Genomic DNA, 25231 nt, shown 5'->3' on the forward strand with positions numbered 1-25231 from the left:
ATGATTCAAGGTTTGGCTATATGGGCATAGATCAGATGCATGAGATGAATACAGTTATTCAAAATGTTCTTTGAGGTCTTGTGATAATAAGCACTATAAAAATGTGTGAAGGTATGTACATACATATGTATACTTGTTTGCATAGCCACCCTGTCTATGTGCAAGCAAAAGGTATTTTAAAAGAGATACAAAGCATGGAAAGTCATTACTGAAGAGAAATGCGAGAGTCAGGAAACAGTCTAACGCTGCCTGTAAATCCCTGAGGACAGAACAGTGTATTATAGACAATTCTAAAGAATTCCATAGTGAGTGTAAATCCTACCTTGCAAAATTCCTCACGAACCAAGACCGCCCTGTCTCTTTCTCTGACGTGTTATATCATTACACTTTTCACTGGAGTGGCTAACCAAACTTGGAGTGTTGCGGGTAGCTGCTATTAGCAGCAGAAATAATAGTAGTGTTATGTTTCTTTGAAGCACGCATTTACTTGCACATAACACAGATTTCTGTTTCCCTGAGCTCAGCAAGAGACTGTTCTTTTGCTCCCAGTTCTGCACTTCTTCCCGGTCAACACCGATCCCAGAGCAGCCTCTGAGGAACACACTCCTCGTGTTTCATGTGGCTCTGCCACTTTGGGGCTTTGGGCTTGTCTTTGACCTTTTTCCTAGGAGAAATAGGAAAGATACAGCCCTTCCCAAACAGAAAATCTACATTTTTTAACCTATGTTTTGGGTATCCCAACCTTGGCCCCCAGCTGGCTGGAAGTTTCCGTTGTTATGCTTTTATAACTATACTATTCCCTTCCCCTTAAGCATGGTGGGCACTATCCTAGCTTGTACGTCATACCAGGGATTTCAACTATTATGAAATAGTTAATACAGATTTGTATGAAGTAGAAAAGACAAGAGACAGACAGCTCAAATAACAGGATTTTATAAAATACCTCTTTCCTTCATCTCTTTATCTACTTGCTCATATGGTCTCCTTGCTCTTCAACACAAGGAACTCATTGCAACTGAGATCCAAAACCAAGTCATTCCCCATTCAGGTTTTGACTCCTAAAATTCACTGCATGTGCCAAATCTGGATTTCGCAGCAGCAATGCAAGTGGAAAGAGTTTCTCCATATTGAAGTGTCTGTAGAAACCGCAGGCTTTATGTATGCAGGACTCTCTGTCCACTCCCTTCAGTTACTTAAGGATGAAGGAGCAGCCAATTCTCTCAAATATCTAGGCTTGATTAGAAAAAATTTTGCCATAACAAACAATACACTCAATCTTGGGTTTTATAAGTCTGCTTGATAAATTGATTTACTGTCCCTGTGCAATGCCTTTCACAGATACAGTGTTCACGCCACTTACCAAATGGCTGTCTCTGCTCTGAGGGTAATGAAGAGCACAGTTCTTCATGCAAAGAATTTTTTAATGATTATTCAATGAATAAAGAGGTGGACTGTACAGCACCATAATAGCATTACTGCATTCATGATCTGCTTCATCCTTAGCCTCAGATTTCAGACACTCATTTATATAATACAAGATCTTTTCAAGTCCAGGTGGGCACTTGGGCGCCAAAATTTTATTCAGTCTAAACAAGCACTGGGTGTGTAAATCTCTGAAGTAACTACAGGTCTTTCAGGCATGAAGGCACTCCTGGGAGGAATGGGATGGGGGACAAAAATGCTATACCTAGTATCTTCAAGAGCACGACGTCTCTGACTCATGGAAGCTTATTCATGTGCTTCTGCACGCGTAACATACCGCACGCTCATGACCAGCACACTCTTTATACTGGAGCTTGTAATCACGAGGATGCTGCAGCTGCACCAGAGAAATTTAGGTAATGAATGGCTCCTGGATAGCACTGCTGTTGGTGTAACTCTCCATGGTGAATATTAACAAAGTCACATTACTTCCTCCGATTGGTGCAAGAGAAATAGCATCAGCTCCAACAGTAAGAGTCACACTCCATCAGATTTGTATAGAAACAATAAAAATTGAAAGGCCTATGAACTTCTAATTCTGAATATCCCAGTACCGCAGGGGAACAAACACTGGGGTTTTTTGTGCCACAGTGAAACATGTTCATTTCAGGAATTCAAAACAGATCTAATTCCTTCTGCTTATTAAATCTGTAGTGCTTTTTTTTTTTTTTTTTTAACGTGAGATGTTGATTTGAAATTAACACTTGAATATTTCTTTTACCAGGGGAATATCTTGATGATTCCCAGAAATGTCAGCTGTGTGAAGCATCCTGTCAGAAATGCATTGGACCTGAGCAGGACAACTGCATCAGCTGTCCAGGCACAAGGTATGTGTTTCCTAGCACCGCGTAGCACGAAGGCCTTACATCAGGATCTGCAGAAGTGGCTGCACTTTAGCAGTAGCTTGCAGACTTAGATGAAGAGGCAATCGATGAGTCTGGCAATCAGTCAGAATCATGGCAAGAAAGTGAGAAAACAACGCTTATGTGAACAAGACCAGTTGGTTACACAGACAGTCAATATTTACCCAGATGGTTCCCACAGATATAGAAAATTTTCTTTAAATAAGTGAAATAGTCTTTCCTTCGTTGTCATCCATTGTCATCCATTCAAAATCATAGTCCCTGGAGTCACAGCAGATGAATTCAGATGACAAGAGCCCAGGGCATCTACAGTTTTGCACAGCTGTGGAATTTGGCAGAGCAAATGAATACAAACACTAAGGCAATCAGGTAACTTGGGAGATTTTCGTAGCACCTAAACATAGACCCCTACCTGCTAGCTGGAAGGCTAATTTTCCTAGGTTCCCACAGGGAGCGAATGGAATGAGAAAGAGACTCTTCCATAGGAAACTGCAGATCAGGCTTAACGTTTAGGTGAGCTAACACCTGATGCGACAGTCTATTGCATTTGAGTCCAGGTCCTATATACTTCTTTACCTTTATTTATCCTATTTTTTTATTTAGCTTTATTCTCACACCAGTTTTTCCAGTTCTGTTGCTCTGGATTGTATTGAAGCCAGTGGACATTTACACTGATATGAAGTCAGAATCAGGTCTTGTATGACATTTTCCTAAATAGAAAAAACATCCCCAAGTAATCCCACAATATACAGTGCAAATGTCCATGATAAGACCTTGCCATAAAGGACAGAACCCAACGGAGTCCAAGCAAATCCATAGCTGAGGAAACAGTACTGATTTAAGGTGTGTTACATCAGAAATGGCATTAGCAAAGGAAGTTTGTGCAGAATTTTGCACTAAAAGAGCTGAATTGCTCTGATTCAGAATTGCATTAAATTAGACTGTTTCCCATTTTGTGAGTTTTGCTGCAAAGCTAAGAAGGTACACGGCAATGTAGTTATAACGCTATTAGGCAAAATCACGTACGTGTTTGCAGTGATAAAGCCGTCTTGAGTCCCTGTGACATTACGGAAGGGAGCTTTCTCCCCTGTAACAAATCATTTAGCAGTTTTCAATTTTTACGTGCAAGGTATCCACAGACTTTTTCTGCTCCCTCTGCACACTGTGGAAAGCTATTAGGAAAAGTTGTATTAGGACAGTCATTATTAAAAGAAATATTAATAAAGAGAAATCTCAACCAGAAGCTAAATAACAAGTCTTTCCAATGACCATTAGTTTTTATGTACTGGAAATAGACCTGTTCAAATGACAAATTCTCCTAAATCCTGTAGCTCTTCAGAGCTTTAAATAGTGTCTACTGAAGACAGTAATGAGTGGCTGTTAGATAACACGGACCAAAATTCAGCAGTGGAGCTTTCCTACAGGGCAACAGCTTTCCTCTTTGTAAAGGACGAAAAGAGTTGGGAGATGTGGGGGGAGGATAGGAGGTTACTGAAAATCCCATGAAAATGAAAATACTGAACAATCCCTGTTCTTTGCAAGAATTCAGCACTGGGCACCACCTCATTTCGTAATAAACTCACTGTCAGATCATTTTTTTGTTTGAAAAGCCAAAATGCTATCATCTGTTTTTAAAACAGGAGGGAACTGCAGATTTTTGTCCAGCCAAACAGTGATTTTCATAAAATCCCTCTCCCTCTGTTTATTGTTTGAGCTACAGAGGTGAGCTATAAGATCTGACCCGCTGGTGTCTATTATTAGGGGCAACATAATGAAAAGCAAGAAAAATGTACTTTACCACTGTGCCAACTGTTTGTAAGAAGGGCTGTTTCAGGGAGCACATGTGATGGAGTACAGTCATTTTTGCAGGTCGTAGAAGCACAGCCCAGCTACCTCCAGGACTTCTGTTATGTTCTCCCATTTGCGCAGAAACCATCTAGTTTGGGTGCAAACCCCAGGAAGAGCTGAATAATGGTCTTCAATTTAATGTAGGCACATCTATACAAGCAGCAGTCTGCATCTCACTCTCAGGCTCCTGAGCTGTATCTTTGCTGAACACCTCGTACACTGTACAAATCTCTCTTTCTCTCCAACAGCCTGCATTCAGCCTCGCAAGCCTTTTTAACAGTTCCTAAGTTGTCTTAGACACTGATTTGTTACGCGTACTTCAGGAAGGCTGTTTGCATGATAGTACATTCTTCCATCTTCACACCTCATAAGCCTCGTCATTTCCAATCATGTTAAATTTTAGATGGTTTCAAAGACTATTTGACAAATTTGGTTTTAAACTTTGCAGATATTTTTCCCCTTTTCTTTCAGAATAAATCTGACAATGACCATAGCAACCCAAATTTATATTGTAGGCATTTTTAATGACACTAGCTGGCTCTGAGGGACCGTGCACTATTTTAATATTATAGAGAGCCTATTGTTCCTTAAGCATGTAGACAGCATAGTCTTGAAATCTGTACTACAATCCTGACTGGGAAAACCGAGTCCCAAGTCCTCAGATACCAGTGAAGGACAAAAGCAATTGAGTGAGAGATGATACTCTCTCGCCTCTTATATTCTTATTTTCTTGCAAAATACTCAAAACATTTTCAAATTGTAGTCAACTTGTTTTATATTCTTTTAATTGCCATATTGTTATTGATGCATTTCTCCATTTCCCCCAAACAGGTTAAAATTTTCAACAGATAAACAGATTCTGTAGAAGATAGATATTTCACTACCCAGCAAAGAAAGAAAACATTTAGCAGCAAAACAGCTAAGAGTTTGCAGAGATGCAAGTCCAAAGAGACATGCTCCTTAAGGCTCCAGGCCTGCCAAGATTCAGATGGATGTTTGACTTTATGTATAAAGTCATTTCACTGAAGCCATTGTACAGCTCAAAGCAAGCCTTTATAGTGAAACTAATAGAAAACTTCAACAGATGAATAGTTCTTTCACAGAGGAAGACCTGTTCTTGCTTTCTTTCTAACAGACATGAGGGAACTCTTCAGAGGTTGTGGTGTAAGGACATCTAGGTACAGGACCAGAAGGTGATTCTTCTGGCAAAATAATCCAACTCATCTCTGAAATCTAAGATTCGAGTTCAAAACATAGTTGACCTTTCACTTTATCTCAGCAAATTCTATAAGATCAGGGAAATGAAGGGGAAAAGTACAAAGACTCTAGCAAATAGGACAAAGGAAGAATATCTTGTTTTCTTGTTGGTTTGCTTTAAACTTCAAGAACAAGATGTTGCTGCATATGTAATTCTGCCTCTCTCTGCCCCAAAAGAGCCTTTGACGATGGTCGCTGTGTTATGCAGTGCCCCAGAGGAAAGTTTGAATTTAAAGGACAGTGCCATTTGTGCCATCACACCTGCCTGGACTGCAGTGGAAGTGAACCTAACAAATGCACTGTTTGTGGAACGGGTAAGAAAGATTTCCTCTTGCAGCCTTTTCACCTTGCTGGGCCTCTCAGTTTCCTTTCCCCTCTGCTCCCAGGGTCAGTTCTTGGAGCCAATTCAGTATATCGTGCTTTTGCTACTGATCCGAATCATAATCTTGTTTTTGCCCTGAAGGGATCTTGGAATTCAATTTTTTTTTCAAAAGTATTTGGAAACACAGCTCTACAGTGTCCTTGCGTCTTTATGCATTGCCCTAGGTATATTTTGGATAGCACCTATCCTAACAGGAACAATAATAGGAGAAAAACGATAGAAAACCTACACAATCAGCTTCTGGAAAATAAAGCACAACACCCACCTCCTCCAAGCTCTGCACACTATATGTTACACCAAAACAGAGCAAACCTGCATGCACAAGTAGGCAGGGAGCCAGGGTGCTTTCCAAAACATCTGCCTGAGGGCAACCGCAGGGTCCACCACAAACTGCCATGTCCCCGTGGCTGGGTAGATGGGGCCTGCGAAGAGAAGGTTATCACTAGCACATATCTAAATATGTCTTTTGCCACATTTTTATACAGATTAAACTGAGACAGAGGTTTATATCATCAACTCTGTGGTTGTCTCAGAAAAGCAGTTCTTCTCCTTTAGAAGTGCCGGTACTGTATACATTAGGAAAATTACTCCCCATCACCTCTCTTTAATGCTTGGTTGATAAAGAACTTGAGGGTTATTACATGCAAGCATTTGTGAATTGCCTAAAACGCCCCTGGAAATGAGGAGTATTCAGGATTTAACTTCACTTCTTTTCATAAAAAAGAATTTTTGATGAGGTCGTTCTGAGGACTGACAGTGGATTCACAGCCTTTTTCCTCTCAGGAGTTATTTCAAATTCAGTCCTAGTGAGGAGTGACCCAGGTTTTGCTTAGCAGTGAGTGTCCAGCTTGCAAGAAAACACCAGCATGACTGGCATTAATTAGTTGTACTGATGATGAGACTGCAACTCAGATTTCAGACTCTGCAAATGAATAGACAAAGGCTTCAAACCCTAGGTCAGACGTGAGAGGGAAGTTCATATCACTGTTCCTCAAGTCCCTCCCTGCTGCTGCGGATGGCAATGTAAATTATCCAGAAGTGGGGACTTGGATGAGAGTCACACCCTGAGGAGACCAGAAAAGTTCACTCTAAACATTTGTATATGAAATCTAAAAGAAACAAAGTCTGAATTGTTGCTTGTACAATGTGGCAGCTATTCACTAATAGAGCTGCCTTCTTTGAAGCTGCAGAAATATGCTACCATAAGCAAATACTTTGAGTGCTCTATAGTCAAAGCTGTATAATACCCTTAGCACCTTAACTGAGGTAATTTATCCTGTAGGGTGGCCTGTAAAAAAACCTCCCCACGTTGCATCACCAAGTGCATTGAGTTACAGGTGTTTCCGCAGGTCTCATTCAAAAGCATTTCAAGTAGGGCACCTTCCAGTGACTCGGTCCACTGGAGAACGCTATTGCTCTGATATCAAATAGAGGCACATTTGCGCTTCAGAGTCAAATCTAAACCTTTCAGAGTTTAGCAGTGACTAGGAGGAGGATTACAGTTTAATCCGCTTTGGAAACAGACTGATCCTTCTCAAAGGTGAAGTGGGTAGTTTTGCCTTCCTAATGGTGACTTTGCATCTATAAAACAAATATTTTTTGATTGGGGAGACTTTTGTGTTTGCGGCAAGGGAATTTTGGGATCCCAGTAATGGAAATCTCTTGATCCCTATTTGATTAGATTGATGGAGGTAAATGGTAGTAATTCACTAGCATAACAATTTTTATGCCATAAATGTCCCAACAGCGTGGAAGGGTTTGGGGTTCCAAAACATTTTCACATTTTAGCTCATCTGGTGTAGAACTGTAGAAATGGTGCAGTTAGTAGGCAATATTAATTACCTCAGCTAAAAGACTGCTGCCTAATACCGCTGCTCTTTCTGCCTCAGCGTCATCTGTTACTGAGCTCTCTTCCCTGTTTGCCCCACAGATAGGCGAGGGATCGACCGCTTCTTCTACCACGGGGAGTGCAGAGAGAGCTGCCCTCCGGGGCACTACCATGCCGAGCACACCTGCATGCCCTGTGCTGCTCACTGCGAAGTGTGTCTGGACACCGGCCACTGCAAACGATGTTTCAGAGGCTACTACCTAGCTCAAAACATATGTCAGAAGCACAGCTGTACAGAAGGTAACCGTCCGTCAGCAGCACTAATAAATACTCTCTTCTACTCTATTCTGCAAATATGCTAACAGGTTTTGGCTCCTCTTTTGGGATGCACAGTGCACAGCCTGATGCTGAGGTCCTTAAACTCCAGCTCTGATTCTCTTCTAGTATTACGTTAATGTAAAATAGGAGTATCCTCCTCAAATTGAGTAGGCTTACACAACAAAAAACTAGAAAAGAAATTGTTTCAAATCTTTCTTCTGTTTGGACATGGATAAAGATTATTTTCGGGACCCTTGCTGAATGCTTTCAAATGTTGGCCTTCCATTTATCTGTAATTAACCCAAAATTGGGGATTTTCAAAACACAGGTGAAGTGGAAGACCCTGACTCGGAAAATTGCATACCTTGTGCAGATGGATGTCAGAACTGCAAATGGGGTAAGTATTGCCTTTATGAACCTTGCTCCTTATTCTTAAGGTAGGAACAAATTATTCCTCCTCATCTCTGATCATAAGCCTTTGTACATGCTATTGAGCAGTTAGTGAATGCTGCATCCTCTCACCAAGCAAGCTGCATTTTTCCAGTGTATTTATTCTTGAACACCAATTCTAAATTCTAGCAACAGCATAAATAAGAATAAGCTTCTGTGTTCATTTAGTTATTAATCTTTGCAGCACGTTTTCCTGCTTGAATACGACACTAAGGCTGAGAGTTTTACTGACTTTCTGAAGCTATTATCAGATCCAGAACTTTACCATAGAGGTTCAAACCCTACAGGCCTGAAAACAGATTATCAGATTGTACTTTTTTCTTTAAAGAAATAGATATGAGGAATTTAAATTTCGTTCTAGAGCAAGTCACTCAAACAGCGATTCTACAGCCATAAAAAATTCTAAAACATTGGTTCATTTTTCACGCAGGATTAAAAATAATGTTCTCTCTCAGCACAGTGTGATGCTGGGAGAAAGTTTGTTGTCCTCAGATAAACACCATTTAACCTGTTGAACTCAATTCCTCAAATCCTTATTTTGTAAATGTAAGTGGATGCAATCTAGTACAGCCTGTTAGCTCTCGGGAGCTGACTTTCATCACAACCATTCACCTTCACAGAGGCTTTAAAAAGTTCAAATGACATTGCAGGCCACTGCTGCCCCTGTGTTTCTGTTAAGAAAACTATTTCCTGTGGCTGTACGGACTGGAGTACAACTGGTAAGTAGCTAAAGACAGAGGGACAACATATATTTCGAAAGGCCATTTTTGAAAGTGCTGAAAGTAGCGACAACCAGGACCGCCCATCTCTTGGCCCCAGATTCAAACAGATTTGCACAGAGGACTTCATACTGAGCCCTTTGGTTTCTCCCAGCTGCTACCTAATGCGTTTTGGGGTCTGGTAGAACTGATGCTAGAGTCTGTACCAGGAGACTGAACATTGCTATACCGATAAGGGTGAATACTGGGAAAGAAAACACTGCAAGCATCCCAAGAGAAAAGAAAAATCCCACCAGTAGTCACAAGCACTCTGATATTCTCTCCGCTTGCTTTTATGTCAGTGCCATGCTCACATATACCGAATTTATGTAAGCATTTTCATCACATACTACTTTCTCCCCTTTTTCCAGTCATCCAGTCTAATATATCATACTATAAAGCTCCTTACAACTCCATTTATGCAGCCACTCTGTACAAATGCAGTCAAGCCTAATGCTTGTCCCTACGACTATACCTACAGCTTTCTGTATTGCTGCACGAACAGCTGGAAGGAGCAAGTTTTAACATGATTGCAACTATTTTGTGGTCCATACCAGGGATGTTTAGCAAAGTGTGTCTTCTTGTCAGCTCTCTCCTTGGCTGTGGGGAGAAAAAAGAAGAAAAAAAATAAATAAAGAGAATCTGTTTTAACACCAACCTTTAATGCCTCTGTCAGGTGTTACTTTACTACGTTATGGTAATTTTTTAGGTGCTTTTCACAACACCACAGTGGATTAAAACTCTTTATATCTCTTTTACAACTGTTTAGTGCAAATCCTTGGTTTGAATTAGAGTGGAATGAACTAAGAATAGCAAGTTCTCCTAAAAAATAGTCATTGCAAGTACCTCAGAGGCTGATTTTCTTCGTACACAAGGAGACTGCAAGGCTCTTCGCAGACGGTCAGCATACAGAAAAAGGGGCTGTACTCATTTGCCTCTAATCTCAGTAGGTCACTCATCTCCTAAATATTAATCAGCCATATTCACTTCATATTTACTCTCAGATTCTTGCTCTCAAAGTTCTGGTTTAAAACAGGCTTTTCAAAGGCTTCAAAGATCAATGAAATGGGTGCAAGTAAAACAAAGGCTGAATTAACTTTCACTGCAGAGTAAAGTCAGAAGTATTGAGAAGCCAGAGTTTGATAAGGGGCATGTTACTAAGGAAACTGTCTGGAGGTTATGATGCATATAATACCAAGAGCTTAAACAGGTTGGTTTAATGCTGGCTCTGTTTGGAACAGCAGCACAGCAGTAGGTTAAAAACAAGTTCTCAAGCAGATTTTGCAAATTATCATGAGTTTCTGAAATAAAGCATGAAACTTCAAACTTAAAACGAATCAGATAGAGATGGTGTTTGCTTGTGTTTCTGCTCCTAATAGTCAATGAGATTTCTGGCATATCAATAATTTAATTCATAGATAAGATGAGCACAGAAACAGGTTTCTCATGTCTTATCAGAAAACTGATATATTTAGAGACATCTGTGAAAAAAATAGCTTTACTATCTGCCTTTTAGCAGAGACAAATGGATTATTTTGATAGCTGTAAAGAAATTACATTGCCACAAAAATAATTAAAAACAGTAAAATTTCAAGGTGAGAAAATATGGAATATGATACATTTAGTTTTGCATCTTTATGGCCTGCTACAGACTCTCTTTCTAAAATTAAGATAATGCTGCATGATTTTGCAGTCTCACTTTGGCTTATCTTTCTTTCAGCACCACTGAGGAATTTAATCTGAGTAAAAACTATAGAACAGGAGTAGGACAGGCATTCTAGTGCTATGAACATTTCTATTAGAACTGCAGCAGAACGCTCTGGGGAACACTATTAAAAAAAAAAGTAGGAAGGAAAACGTAATAATCACAGCAATTGGAATAAAAATTATACAGTTCATGCCACTGAAAAGTAGCTGTTAATATACAAATATAAATACATTTAGTGTACATTTATAGCTTTGCAAAAGAGTCTAAACCATTCACTCATATAAAGTCATCAGGCACCTGCTGCTTGCTGAAGTGCTTTGAGATCCTTCAATAAACACTAAGAGCTAAGAATAATTATCTTCAGTTTATGCTGAATGTTCAGTTATGCAGGATGACTTATAGAAACTGTATGAAACAAAAAATGAACATGAGACTTTTGTAAAATGTACGTGTAAAATTTACTGTTACATTTTAAACTGTGAGCAACAAAATGCCAGTGGTTCTCTTACAGTCTATAAATTACAAAGGTTAATTGATATTTTCTGCTGTTTTGTAGAAACAGATCTGGTTTTAAGGAGAGAGATAAATGCTAATTAGGATAACTGAACTGACTGTTTTCCTAGTAGCCTGAAGGACTAGTAATTTCTGGCCAAAAATTTATTTCACAAAGCACTGGAGAACAGATTAAACTGCTGCCTTCAGTCTTGGACAATGTTGTCTGGTTTTGTACAGGCAAGAAAATGCATAAGATCTACTGTTTTGACTTGCTGCCAGCTGCCAGCAGAACAGAGCAAGTAATGGAGGCAGGATGGGTGTGAAATCCCTCTTCTTGATCAGTACTGACCTTACTGACACATTAAGATGCAGCTATTGTACATTTATGTCAGTTTGATACTTTACATCCCTCATCAGGCATTTCAAAGAATGTAAAACCCTCCCATGTAAGTATAATGTAAGGTGAGCACTAGGGGACCCCACCAGCTGTGAGGATGATGGGTTGAAGGACTGACAGTGTTTGTAATACTTCCTGGGATCCTCAGGGAACACAGTGAAATCCAGCTGTTTTCCTCCAAGTCCGGTCCCTGCTTAGCTTCAGGGCTGTGGTGAGGCAAGGCAGAAGTTGGTAAAGACAGAGACAGTCAGAAAGACTTAATCAAGGACAGATACAGTCTTTACAGTTTAAATACAGATGACACATTTCCTTCTTTTTCACTCCATGAACTCTGAAGTTGCCTGTATTTTAAGGAGATGAAAAATCTCTAGAACTCACAGATACAATTTTGTGTTCATGCACGGTCAAGTCCTGCAATACATAGCAAGAAATTTGCATTAGACCACACGGATCCCTAAAAGACCCATAGCTTTGTCTATCCAGTGCCACAACATGGCCACGCACAGCAGGGTTCACCTCCCTACCTTCTCCTGCCCACAGGCTCCCAGAAGCACCTGGCTGTGCTTGCTGCCACACTAGCCCACATGGTATGTTCAAGCACATGGCATCCCGTGCGCTCTTGAGTTTGAAACTTGAAAGGGAGGACCAAAGACAAGTCAAGTCTTAAAGGTGACTTTGAGTAGGTAGGTTTAGTCTTAGACCTTGTTTTCAAATATTTTCCTAGTGCTGTCTAAGCAAACGTGACCACAAAATTGGACAGACAAAGCCTCTCAGAAAGCATGCTGAAAAAATTTCAAGCCACACTTCCAAGTTTATGTTTCTGACTTTGGTGCCTCTGGTCTGATTACTCATTTTGGGACACTGTGAGCCTGCTTCCTAGAGCAGCAATCAGCTATTGCTCCTTCTGACACAAATAGACCCATAGGAACTGCAGGTTTTCATTACCTATGGCCATAAAGCCATGACTAAATTTTAGAGCCCTGTCTTCTAGTGGTCACCAGAAGACACTATGAAGTCTACAAAATTAAATCCAAACCTTTGCAACATTTCCTCAACAGAGGCATGCTTTGAAAGGGAAAATTCTGCTGAAGCAATGTGGTTAAGGAGGAGGATTTTCTTTGTGCTGTTGCAGCAGCTACATTCTGCCCTTCGACACAAGTTGAGAATGTCACTCACATTTTCTCGGGTCTCTTAAAACCATAACAGGCTTCAGAAACTTTCTTCAGAGTTAACCTTAACTCTTTAGACAGCATGTAGCTATAAGCCCTTTCAGGACATGAGAAACGCACCGAGGTAACCACAGAATTTGAGCCATTAATTATTTTAAAAGAATTCCAGAACTAATGCAATGCCAGAACATAACAATACCAGCCATTATTTGCTGTGCCTAAAATTATAGCCCATGGACCAGAGTGGTTGCTCAACCAGTTTCAGCGCTCTTTCTAATAATACAAATTGCATTTGCCCTTTTGCATCTGCCAAATGAACACATGAAATCTGAGTATTGATGCAGATGACAAGTGACATAAACTTCAGTGATATGCACTACCTACTGACCTGTACTTCACAGGCAGAACTGCCACGTCATTAACCAATAATGTTAAATACGAGCACCTAGTCCATGGAAGAGTTGCATATTTGTAGCCCACCAAGCCCATATGGCCATGGAGAAATTCGGAAGGATCGACAGGGTACTTCTTCCTCTCAGGAGGGAGTGTGAAGGTCAGGCCTTTGCCCAGATTTGTGTGCTGTTCTGCCAGTGTCCTCCAAAATGGAGCCCCATGTTCCTGATCCAGTTTCTACCCACTTACTTGCTGAATCACTTCCACCCACCTCAGCCAACTTGCCGAAGTATGACATGTTGCAATATGAGTACTTCTACTTTCCAGATACTACCTCATCTACTCGTAGCAAAACACCATCCGTCCCACCACATGTTGACACATCCAGGGTTCTGCAGAGAGCAGCACAATGTGGCTCTTGCAACCTTTGCTTCAGGACTATTTTCAAAGTCTAACACTGAGAATAAAGTGCTCCTCAGTAAGGGAGTAGAGGGAAAAATATTCAAAAAAACCCGTTGCTTTTCTCAGTCAAAGATTCCTTAGAAAAAGGATAAACACTGACAAACCCTGAGAAGCAGTACACCTGAAAATAAAAGCCTACAGAATAGGCATTTAGGGATAAGTCTGTCTCTCAGTTATAGTGAGGTAATGCCTGAGCAGCTCTCAAAGGTGACCCAGAACCTAATTGTTGAGTTTGATCCAGATTACAAGGGAACAAGCATACAGACACAAAGGCAGAAAGGGAGACCGAATAACACGCAAATACTCCAGAAGATCCATTGTACAAAGTGTGTGTGTTTGGGCAGGGTGGGCTACAGACTATAATGTGGTAGGAGTGAGAGAGAAGGTATTTGGAGAAGGTTTAAAGAACCCATGAGATAGCTGAAGGCCAGCACTGTGAACAAAGACTCAAGCTCACAGGTACAGATTGGGATTCTGGCTGTTGTGCTCATGATAAACGAGTGGAAAGTGATCTAGTTCCCATAGCAACCTGAGAAACAGAACGGAAACCTTCATTTCTTCAAGCCATCCCTGATGATGAATAGACCTTGGCTTTCAAAATACCGGAGAAAATTGTGATAAGGATCCTCTTTTATCTCAGAGTAAATCGTCCTCAAGAGGTTAATCTTGCAGGATGGGTTTAAGATTTGCAGATAATAGGACTCATTTCCACAGGCTTCTGGAGTGAGAATATGCAGTCTGTGCAAAAAGAATGCCCGGCAAGATTTGGAGCAGGGTTTTTTTCGATTTTCATTTCTACCATTTTAGCATAGGGCAGAACATTACATTAAATATGTTGTCTTTCTAAGAGTATAGGTCAAAGAAAATTTCCTTACATTCTAAAAATATAAAATGTACTTATTAAAGAAAACTGTCTTTGAAAATTTTATTTCTCTGAGAAAGAAAATTGCTTCTTAAGCAAATTCCAGGGCTAGGGGCAAGTCAGTGAAATTCATATAGACATTAGATCGAACTATGAATTCTGCAAACACAGACATGCAGCTCCTTGGTTTCTTCACCCTGATACTTGCGCAGGTGATTCCTCTGTAAATAGGAAGAGTAATGTTCAGTGTCGACTTCAGGGAACTTTGAAAAATTCTCCTCTCAATTGCGTGAACAAGATTACCAAATTACTGCAGATGAACAGTGTGACTGAAAAGCGAAACTGGGATTTCTGAGTATCAAAGGCTCAAAACCTCATCTTCAGGAACCTGTAAATCCTCTTGAACACCGCAGTAGTCTGAGGTTAAGATGATGTTCCTTATACTACATTTTCATAACATGTTTGTAATCTGTTTGGCTTTACAAGGCATAAATACTTCACCCTTTAGAGTTCTCTGTGGAAAAAAGAGCATAAAACACAAACACTGGATCATACCTAAGGCTCATCTAGCTCAGTATCCACTGGCCAAGCAACAAATGTAATCCTAAAATTGCAAGGGCAAATAAAATATGCATTGCTCCTCCTTCAGCAATTTGCAATTCGGAAGCTTCCTGAACTGAAACAGTAAAGAAATGCTTATTGCTGAATCATTTTGCTGGAATCCCCAAGGAAAAAACGTATTAAAATAAACAAGATCTAATCAGCTCAAGCAACTCTAACTCAATCTATAGTTTCAACTATATCTATGCATATCTACGAATCTTTGTTTCAACTCTTTGGGTTTATACTAGGCCAAAGTTTTGGTCTTGATCTTTCAGAAAAGGAATTGTATTTATGGAACCACTTATGAGTGGAGCAATCTCGAATGCAAATTTTGGATTATACCCATACAGAGGAGACATATCCCATATGAGTCCTGCCTGTAAACACATTTTTTGTTAACAGGAGGTCAATGGAGTCCAGCTGTTGAAATTCGTGATTAACTTGCACTAACTTCTGTGGTGTAGAGTTAGGATGCTCTGGCCACAGTCTGCATCCTTGCTTGTAGGAGAGCAGGCTCTGAGTAATGCTATTCACTCAGAGGAACTACCTGTGTGGTAGGAAACCATTCAAACATAAGTGACCATGTCAATGTGGTAAGTGTGTTCAGGTTCAACACACCGAAAGCTCAGTTTTGGTATGTGGCTTTCACACTGCTTGAAATCATCGCACTGGGATTCCAATATGTGGGAAGAATAGCCAGTAGAGGAAAAATGAAAAATAACATATAATCCAAGTGGTAGACTCTAAGACAAATAAACTTCAGGGAGATTTCTGAACAGCCTTGCTTAGCGATTGGATACTACTGCTGCTGTCCTCATTTTGTTTCTGTTGAAATACTCTTACCTTTTACTTTAATAGGACTAAAAATGAACCATCAGTTCTTCTCCGCAGCCCCATGAGCAGCATCTTCTCTGCTTGGCATCACTTTTTGGACCTTCACTTGCAGTGTAAATCTCACCACAGCACTGGTTCAGTATGTCTGGTGAGAGACTAGAGAGCTCTGACCCAATTCCTATTTCTTAAACCAGTTTTTAAATTTTTCTGTTCCTTAAAGTTTCCCAGTCCCATCACATTCTCTTAGTCAAATCTCTCCCAAAAGTTCAGCTCTTCAGAAAAATATATTTATCAGTCTTTCCCCCAGTCATCCAAACCACAGAACTATTAACGTGGCGCATCTTACAGCGATAATCTTTGATTTCATGTCATCTTATTTACACTTCACTACTCCCAACTACACTATGTTAAGATCCTCATTTGAACAAGAAAATATGCCTCTTTCCTTTTATTTTATCAATGAAATACAGTAACAGCAAGTGACGCTATTCCTGTTTTATAGATATGTAGTTGAGATTAGAGCTGTGTGAATTTTTCAATTAACTGGCTGTAGAGTGAGAAAAACACTCAGAACATTTTTTGCTTTTATCTAATTACAGGTAACCATAATTTAAAACAAAACCTTTGCAAAAAATTTAATGTAGGTAAGTTTAATAAAATAACATTTTTTTTCAAAGAAAGATAAAAAGTATTTTTTCTTCTTTGCCATAAAAATATTTTTAATTCATTAAATATCTTGGCTGGATCCAACTTACTATTTTTTGCCAAAGCAAATACTAATGCCAGTTTTTCCTCTTTAAAATCTAATTAAAAAAAAAAAAAAAAACAGAATCTAGCTCTCTCCTTGGTTAAAATTCCCATTCTCTTCTTTCTCCCACTTCCTGGTAATCTGTCAAAATAAATTGCAATGTCAGAATTCAGAAGAAAGAAGATAAAGCAGATTTATTGACAAAACCCAGAAGGAAGAAGAGGTGAAAAGGCAACAAAAAAGGAAGATAGGCAAACAAATACCTTTTCCCACAAACCAGAAGATCCAAACCACAACTGCTGGATCCAAAACAGAAGTTTCCTTCATTTTTAAGGCCTACTGTAAGCTGAGTTTTCATTTGGGCCAATGTCTAGTCAAAAATCCCATTATGAATGGAGTGTACATTTCAGCTATTTTAATTGAGAAGTCATAAAACTGAAGTCAAAATGGTCTAAGGTAGTTAAAATATATAATTACACTTGTTGGTGATGTATTACAATTTATAGTATTTCTTTTACATTATTGTATGTTATTGTTCAGGGGAATGTAAAAGGCAAAGAAAATCTAGCAGTAACCGTTGAAATTAAGCAATTACTGCATTTGAACCTTAAAGGAAAACTGCAGTGTAATATGAAATCATTTTCAGTCATTATATTTAACTAAACTCAAAAAGAAAGGTAAACCAAGCATTTAATCCCAGGCACTGAATATCCTCAGCTTCTGAATGCAAAAAGTGTTGAGCACATTCAGCACATTCTAGGCTCACAGCTGAGCCAATAAACACGTCAAGAAATTTAATTAAAAATAAAAGTGAACAAACAAAACAGGAAGCTAAAATAAGTTACAGTCTAAATACAGATCATTCAAAATGTACCCATGCACTTAATTTCAACTCCCAGCTTTATTGTATACAGTAGATAAAGTTAAGCATGCATATGAGTCATGGAAAGGGCTGGGTCTAATTTGATGGTATTCTTTAAGTAAGTGCTACTCAATAGTACAGTGGGCTAGTAATGTAAAGTTTCCAGAATTAGGATCTCTCTAAATACCACAAACACACAGATATAGCGAAGCAGTGACAGGGATCTCCGAAACAGTCTAAAGCTCATTTTTAATGGGGATGAACTTATGTAGCAAATACTTCATTAAGCCTATAAGGTAACACTACAAAAACTGCTTGCAGTTTTCTTTTATGTATTTAAACAAAAATACTCTTCCAGCACAACAATGTTATGCCTGTAACACTGATGCCCATACTTCCCTTCTGGAATAGGAAAAACCCACTAATCCATTTCAAATCAGAGAGCTCCAGCTGAAAGCAAGAACCTTTGGCCTTCGACCAGTAACTAATCTTTACACGCACCTTTTCTGTATTAAAATGTAGCTCCACTCCACATATATTGTGTTTGGGAAGGGTGGGAGGGAGGAGGGAATAGGACTATGAGTTTATTACAGAAAAGGAAAGAAACCAAATGACTTTTTCCATGAACTCTAGATGATCTTCACTTATCTAAGAAAGCTGCAATAAAAACAGAAATTCACAGAGGATTTCATCTCTGTCTGAGGCCTTATATTTCAAAAATTCGTTGAATCCTACTTCCATTGCTATCAAGATTAGTTTTGTTTCTGTCTTCAGAGATGTAGCATAGGATCAACATGGTAGAAATCAATACAAACAGACACAAAATCTAGCTAATGTATAGATAAAATATTAGTGGTTCTTATAACAAGAAGTCATTTGGAGCATGACATACCAAGAAAGTGACTGCATGCCACAGAGATCTAGTTATTTCATGGGCTCTAAGTGCATACAGGATGGACACACTGACTTCAGCCCAGCAGGCATTTGTACTGCTAGTCCAAGAACTGATTACGGGAGATTTCAAAGGAGCCAAAGTTGCAAAGCTGTACGTAAAGATCCATAAAATGCCCTAGACTTAGTTCATTCTTAAAACTATTTTCCAAGATTTTGGAAACATACCATGTATTAAAAAACTAATTTGTTACTACAGGAATAGTTGCGTGTTTAGTTTTCTCTCTGCATGCTATCAGATGGTTGCCCTCTCTGCATTCCTTCTTCACCTAAATTCATTATTCCTTAATAGCTTACATTTAAATTGAAATTTCAGTAACTCCTTGAATATAAAAGACAGTAGAGCTTCCATTTAGTGGGTCTGTCTTTAGGAGAAAAAGCAACAATTTAGTGGGGGTTGATAAACAATATGAAATAGTAGACAAATAAGCAAATGTACTTAAGCCACACAAGCCCCAAAACGGCAAGTTTAAAAACTTTATTAGATTCCAGGAAAGTCTTAACATAGAGAAGGGACATAACAAGATGTTACACTGTACCCCCGACACTGTAACCCCAATGTACCTTTGATGACAGCAAAAACCTCTCTAAAGGGATAAGTATTTTCAGAAGTATCATTATTTCTATTCCGAATGCAAGGTGTGTACCCCCTGCAATCCTTTTCTGTTTTGAAAGTTCTTTGGATAGTAAATCAGAAATTGCAAAAGTCCTGTCAATTTTTGCTCCAGCTACATAGTGGAACCAGATAAAAGGAAGCAGCATATATATTTGTGCAACTGTGTCAGCATCAATAAGCAAACAAATTCCTCATACCTGCCACAGTTAGGCTGACATCACCACTCCATGACTGCTGTTTTGTCACGTGACACAAAAATGTCAACAAAAATCCGATTCCATTTTTGCCGGAAATTTAAATGAGACAAAACTTTCATCAATTTTGCTTTGCTTCTGATGTTTTCATTTTGCAAAATTATCAAGAGATCCCCCCCTCCCCCTCCAAAGATCTTCAGTTTGAAGGAAGACTCAAAATATTCCCAGGTGAAAAAGAGCAAACTAGCTTTTCTTATGAGGTTTGTGGCCCTCTGATAAGCGTTTACTATCAGCATTTCTATCCAGATTTGTATATGAGCAGCAGCATGCAAGTACTGTTTGGGATATGTGTTTTTTACCCTCTCTACATCGTGTACCCAAACATGCAATCTAAACCAGCTATTCATTCATTCCTAGATGCTTTCTCTTAGACCCTAAACCAATTCACATGATAAAAATATAATGAACTTAAAATAATCCAAATTTTAAACTTCTGCCTAAACAACTGACTTACTTAATAATTCATTTTTCTAATCTCTTCCAAGGACAATCAGACATTGTGTCTTTGCTTGTAATTACAGCCGAGATCCGTCTAAAATAGAGCTATCCAGATAGTCACCTATGCAGGCAAAAACTGAGAGGGCAGTTAAGAAAAATGTCTTCAAAACCTCCCACAGGCAAGAGAGAAAAGAGTCCTTTCTTCAGAAAAGCCAGAAAGTATATGGAGAGTTAGGCAGTAAGCCTGCCAATGGTCCTAGAAATTTTCTAACAATGTCTCTTTGATGCGTGCGTGCTCTGTTCTTTCCATCAACAAAACGTAAGGACTGCCAATAGTGCCAACATCAGCATAAGTTTCAAAGGTAGCAGGGGTGCTGATGCATTAATTCTGCATACACTAATGCCAGCCTGGCCCCTGGCGATGCTATATCGGAAGGAAAAAAAAATTAGAAAATAAATGCCTGAAGTAGTGTCTTTAAAAAAAATCTTATTAGTACTTCAAAAACCATTCAAAAAGAAGCCTTAGGCTAACCAAATGTCTTTTATCTTGGAATAAAGGAAGACTTTTCATAGAAACTATTTGTATATTTTAAGAGTATTTCCTGTCTCAACATAAGAAAATCTAATCCAAAGAACACCAGATTAAGTGATTGCTGTTTCTGCTTATGCTCTATACAGTAAAGAGAATATTTTCACAGATCTGCAATATTTCTGGAAAAAACTTTACACTTCATAAATAAATTGCCAGAACTACTTGCAAAACCAAGTGCGTGTTGTCTAATAAGTTTGCATTTGTAAAGTGCAATTTATTGTAGACATAGTTCAAATAGACTCAGTGAAAATTTTGTCTTACGAGTGCTATTAATACCACAAATAATTTATAGGCATTTCATGGTAGAACATTTTACAAATATATTTGCCCAGGTTGCTCTGTTTCCTTCCATTCTGCTCCCTTTGGGAAACTTGAGCAAGGTAAAGGAAATGGAAAGTCAACATGAGATAATGGAAGGTTATAGAAAATATTCCTTCCTTCATATGAGCATAAAGCCAAATCCACCACTGTAACACTTTTAAGAAGTTGTATAACACTTTCACTCAACAACATTTCAGAATGTAAAAATTAATTTTCTGATGAGAAAATTTACCCAAAAACCTTGCCTCATCATAATATAGAAGTGTGTTCATGTGGTTCAGGATTTTCAAGATTAAAGGATTACTTGCATATTTTTGAAAAGTTGGCTGTTAGAGGTACCAAATGCTTATAACTTGTCTCTATCACGAATAAAGAAATAGGCTGAAACCAAACAGATTTGGATACTTGAGATTCTCATTTTAGGAGTCCATTTTGCCAGATCCAAACTCCTGGGAAGAATCTGCTTTTCAGAAGATGGGAACTCTGCACTTCCTAAGTGCTCAGCGCTTTCTAGCTACCTTAAGCTGGACACTCAAAAATTACAAGTCACTTGAAAAATACAGATCAGGACCTCTTTGTGGAAGAGCATATCTCCAAAAATATAAATAGAGCTTCAGAGATAATAATGTTGTAGTTATGGCTCTAGCGATTTTAATGTAAGAAATTTTAACACAAAAACAGTGTAACCGTGCTGCTTTTTAGTACTTTGATTTTTAACTCTGAATATCATTTTCATGATTTCACATTTTAAATTCCAGATGACCCGAGAATCTGCATGACCTGCATTCAGAACTACTACATGTAAGTATAGCTCTTCATGCCAGTACATTTTTCCAAAGAAGTGGTGCATGCTTTGCTCTATAAATCAATACTGTGTTGTCCCATTCCTTTTAACTATTGCCTACCTGAGAACAGTGGCTTCGGAAAAAGACTTGGGAAACGCTAAATAACTAGGCATCAAGGTCTTTTAAAGCTTATGGACTGATGTGATCTTTGTACGTATGAGGAGAGGACTATCAAACAGAAAGTGTGTGAACATTAAATGCTGCCTCTAGATTTGGAACTAATATGCTTTTGATATATTTTGTGCAGTTCTGGTATCAGCATTTCTGAAGGCATGCTGAAATATTTGAGGAGGTTAAACAAAGAATCAAAAATAATAGATTAATGGAAAGTTTAACTTAGAGGGAAAGGAAATACTCTGAGTTTTCCAAAGAGACAATTAAGAAATCCATATGACAATTACCAAGACAAAAGAAAATTTTGGCAAAAAAAGGCTGTTCCATCTAGCTATGAACAATGGCATTTTCTTATATGCATACAACTGATCAGCTCTTTACAACCACAGTGTAGTAATTTCTAATTAAGCATGTATTTTTGTGCCTAAACTTAAAAAAACAAATTTAGTTATACTTAAAAACCCAGATATTTGCAAGTATGTCTTGTTAATGCTTAGTAGTTGAATTGCTAGCATATCCACAAATACACTTTCAATCCTTCATTAGAGGAATAATTTCTTTTAATTAGGGCAAGAATAGAGCCTTATGATCACCATACCTGGAAATATACAGAAAATAAACTTGATGACCTCAAAACAAACCCAGCAATGGTGTTCTACTTCGTCTCGTAGGTATAAGGACCATTGCTATAAATACTGTCCAGAAAATACTTACAGAGACAAAATTTCCATGAAGTGTATAGAGTGCCCAAGCAACTGCGATGGCTGTGACAAGGATGAGTGTGGCGCGTGTAAGGAAGGCTTTTATCTCTTGGGTAAGCAAAGAGCAAGGTACAGTATACACACAAAAGGATTTGAAACTTTCTTCCATAGAGAAAGAGTTTGGACTCAGCTTCTGAAATTTCCAAATCTCTCCTATAGCAGTCAGTGGATGCTGAAGGCATTTAGCCCTTTGCAGACTCAGGTCCTATGCATTAACATATGACGCCATTTGGTTCCAAACTCCAAATATTTCACTACAAATTCCAAGGATTATTTCCTGGTTTTGTTTTTAGATGCGTTTCCTCTCTTTCTGAGCACAGGCAGAAAAAGATTCTATTTGATTCAGACTACAGAGAAAGAGATTGCTTTAATTCCCTGAAAGACATGGAAACTTTTCAAGTCTAGCAAGTCTAGCTTTACTTTAGCTTTCAGGTCCACACAATGTAAGGAGACTTGAACATATTGAGTAAAGTTCAGTTAAAAACCACTAAACTTTACATCAAATTCACACAAGACTAAGAATCTCTTAGTTTTATTATGAAGCTATAAATCAGGCAGGTCTGGTTCAGACATTCTGCCAAATCTGAATCACGGGATTTTGTTTTGGTTTTGATATTCTTGTGCACTGCCTACTGCACGCGCCAGTAGCAGAGTACAAAGCATCGTGCTCGTGGAAGGCTCTGTGGTGACAGCCTGATGCAATCTGGTGGTCTTTTTTTTTTTAATTCAGATTGGATGAAGCAAAAAACCTATCAGTGTCATAACTTATATGGTCTTTGCTGCAGTACACAAACTCTTAAATCAAATCAGGTTTACCTGTGTTTAGCTTATACTCACCAGAAACTAGAGATCCATCCAGTCCTCAAAATGGCAATGCATCTAAAAATCTTTGGGATTTATGGACTTAGATTTTATATTGAGCCAGTATAAAAATTGGGACTTAACCATGAAATTATGACCTAAACTTGGACTTTGTAAGGCTTGTATGTGCCAGGATTTAGCATATGAATGAAGACCCAGCTGGATAAAAACTTAAGTGCAGATTGGTTTGAAGGGTTTATCTAAGCAGCTGAGCTGAATTCAGGATACACAGGAAAAATCCAGAATGTAGATAGCTACAAAAACTTTCACAAGTTCTACTGTATTATTTGTTTTTCTTAAGCTATTTCTTGTTGGAGACAGAGAGATGCTATACCCCTTCCCAATTTAAAGTACTGGGAGCTACGCCAAACACATAAAGGTACTTTTTTGAGAGAAAAAATCAAACAAATACCAGCTCACAGGTTGTACTGCTTCTCAGCCTCAGAATTCCTAGTTGTCTGCTTTTTAATATCCTACCTGCTTTTATGTGAACCATGTGGCTGGAACTACAGAAAAAAATTTCAAGATACGTCTTTAGGTTTCCAATAAATTTGCATCATAGATTAAATGGGTTTTGTAGTTGTACAGTGTCTATGTACTAGTTAGTAATCCTCGAGTTAGTGCTATTCTTCCTCACTGCATTGAGCCTGATGAGGTTTAATAGCATTTTATCCACCTCGTTATCCTGACAGACATGGGACTGTTGATACCATGATTTCAGGCTCCATCTCTGTTGCAGGTGGCACATGTGTGAGTGAGTGTGGAGCTGGATTCTTCAGGGATGACATCTCCAGAGAATGTGAGGCGTGCCACAGGAGCTGTGCAACGTGCGTTGGGTACAGCTATGAGGAGTGCACCGCGTGCAAGAGTAACTTCCAGTTATCTCGTGGTCAGTGCCTGAATCCGAGAAATGTTCCGCCTAGTGGGAAGTTCTGGAGTGGTAAGTTGCTGCAGATCCCTTGATCTTGTTTTATTTCACTGAAGACAGTTTAAAAGTTTATAAAGAGGATATTAAGATCATGCAGTTTTGGTGAAAATATCCATTCATCTAACCAGACTAAAGTAGTTTTTAAAAATTACTAAAAACATCTGTTTGATCACAAAGTGAAAGTCATCTCTCCATAAATAGTATAAAATTTTAATTCAGCTTAAATGCATTTTATAGGCTGTTTTATACCAACTTTTTGGCTGTTGATTCCCTACACCTAGATGAATATGAGTTGGAGGAAGCTAAAAAGAATCAAATAAATGTGTGTGTGTGGAGAATATTAAAGAGCAACCTCTCTTCTTCTCCCCTGATGCAGATATGCACCAATTGTCTAAGGGACCAAGCACAGGATGCAGAACTAAATTCTTGAATTCTTGTCCGACTTTTGTCATTTCCACAACTAGTGACCTTGGAAAAATTGTCAGTTCTTGCTTGGTTCCCTCATCTATATTGTGGGGAAAACAATTCCTTTCTATTCCAAAAGAATGATAAAGAAGAGAAAGTGGAATGAAAATGCTCTTAAAAGTTAAAGCTGCTGAAAAGAATGATTTGTATTATTTTAATTATTTGCCTTCGTGAAGCACCTGACAGTGCATCATGGTACTGTCATATACTGTTAAAAAAGTATTAAATGAATGGTGCATTGTAGAATACTAGTTGTTTGCATTATGTCAGTCATGTAAAGTACAACTGAATGGGTTATGTTACCACATCAGGCAGTGCTAATGATGAATTTATTGTCCAGCCTGCAAATTAAAACCAATTTGCTAT

General features: G+C 38.7%; 1 protein-coding gene across 1 annotated transcript in view; it reads left to right on the forward strand.

Annotated features, from left to right (window-relative positions):
- Nucleotides 1-25231, forward strand: part of LOC135325100 (proprotein convertase subtilisin/kexin type 5-like) — a 249339-nt gene that overhangs the window by 198332 nt on the left and 25776 nt on the right. Inside the window, exons 21-27 of the mRNA XM_064502600.1 lie at nucleotides 2207-2309; nucleotides 5628-5764; nucleotides 7763-7960; nucleotides 8307-8375; nucleotides 21650-21692; nucleotides 22522-22664; nucleotides 24212-24412. Coding sequence (XP_064358670.1) covers nucleotides 2207-2309; nucleotides 5628-5764; nucleotides 7763-7960; nucleotides 8307-8375; nucleotides 21650-21692; nucleotides 22522-22664; nucleotides 24212-24412 — 894 coding nt within the window. The remainder of the gene's footprint in view (nucleotides 1-2206; nucleotides 2310-5627; nucleotides 5765-7762; nucleotides 7961-8306; nucleotides 8376-21649; nucleotides 21693-22521; nucleotides 22665-24211; nucleotides 24413-25231) is intronic.

Source organism: Dromaius novaehollandiae, chromosome Z (assembly GCF_036370855.1).
Source record: "Dromaius novaehollandiae isolate bDroNov1 chromosome Z, bDroNov1.hap1, whole genome shotgun sequence".
NCBI lineage: Eukaryota > Metazoa > Chordata > Aves > Casuariiformes > Dromaiidae > Dromaius > Dromaius novaehollandiae.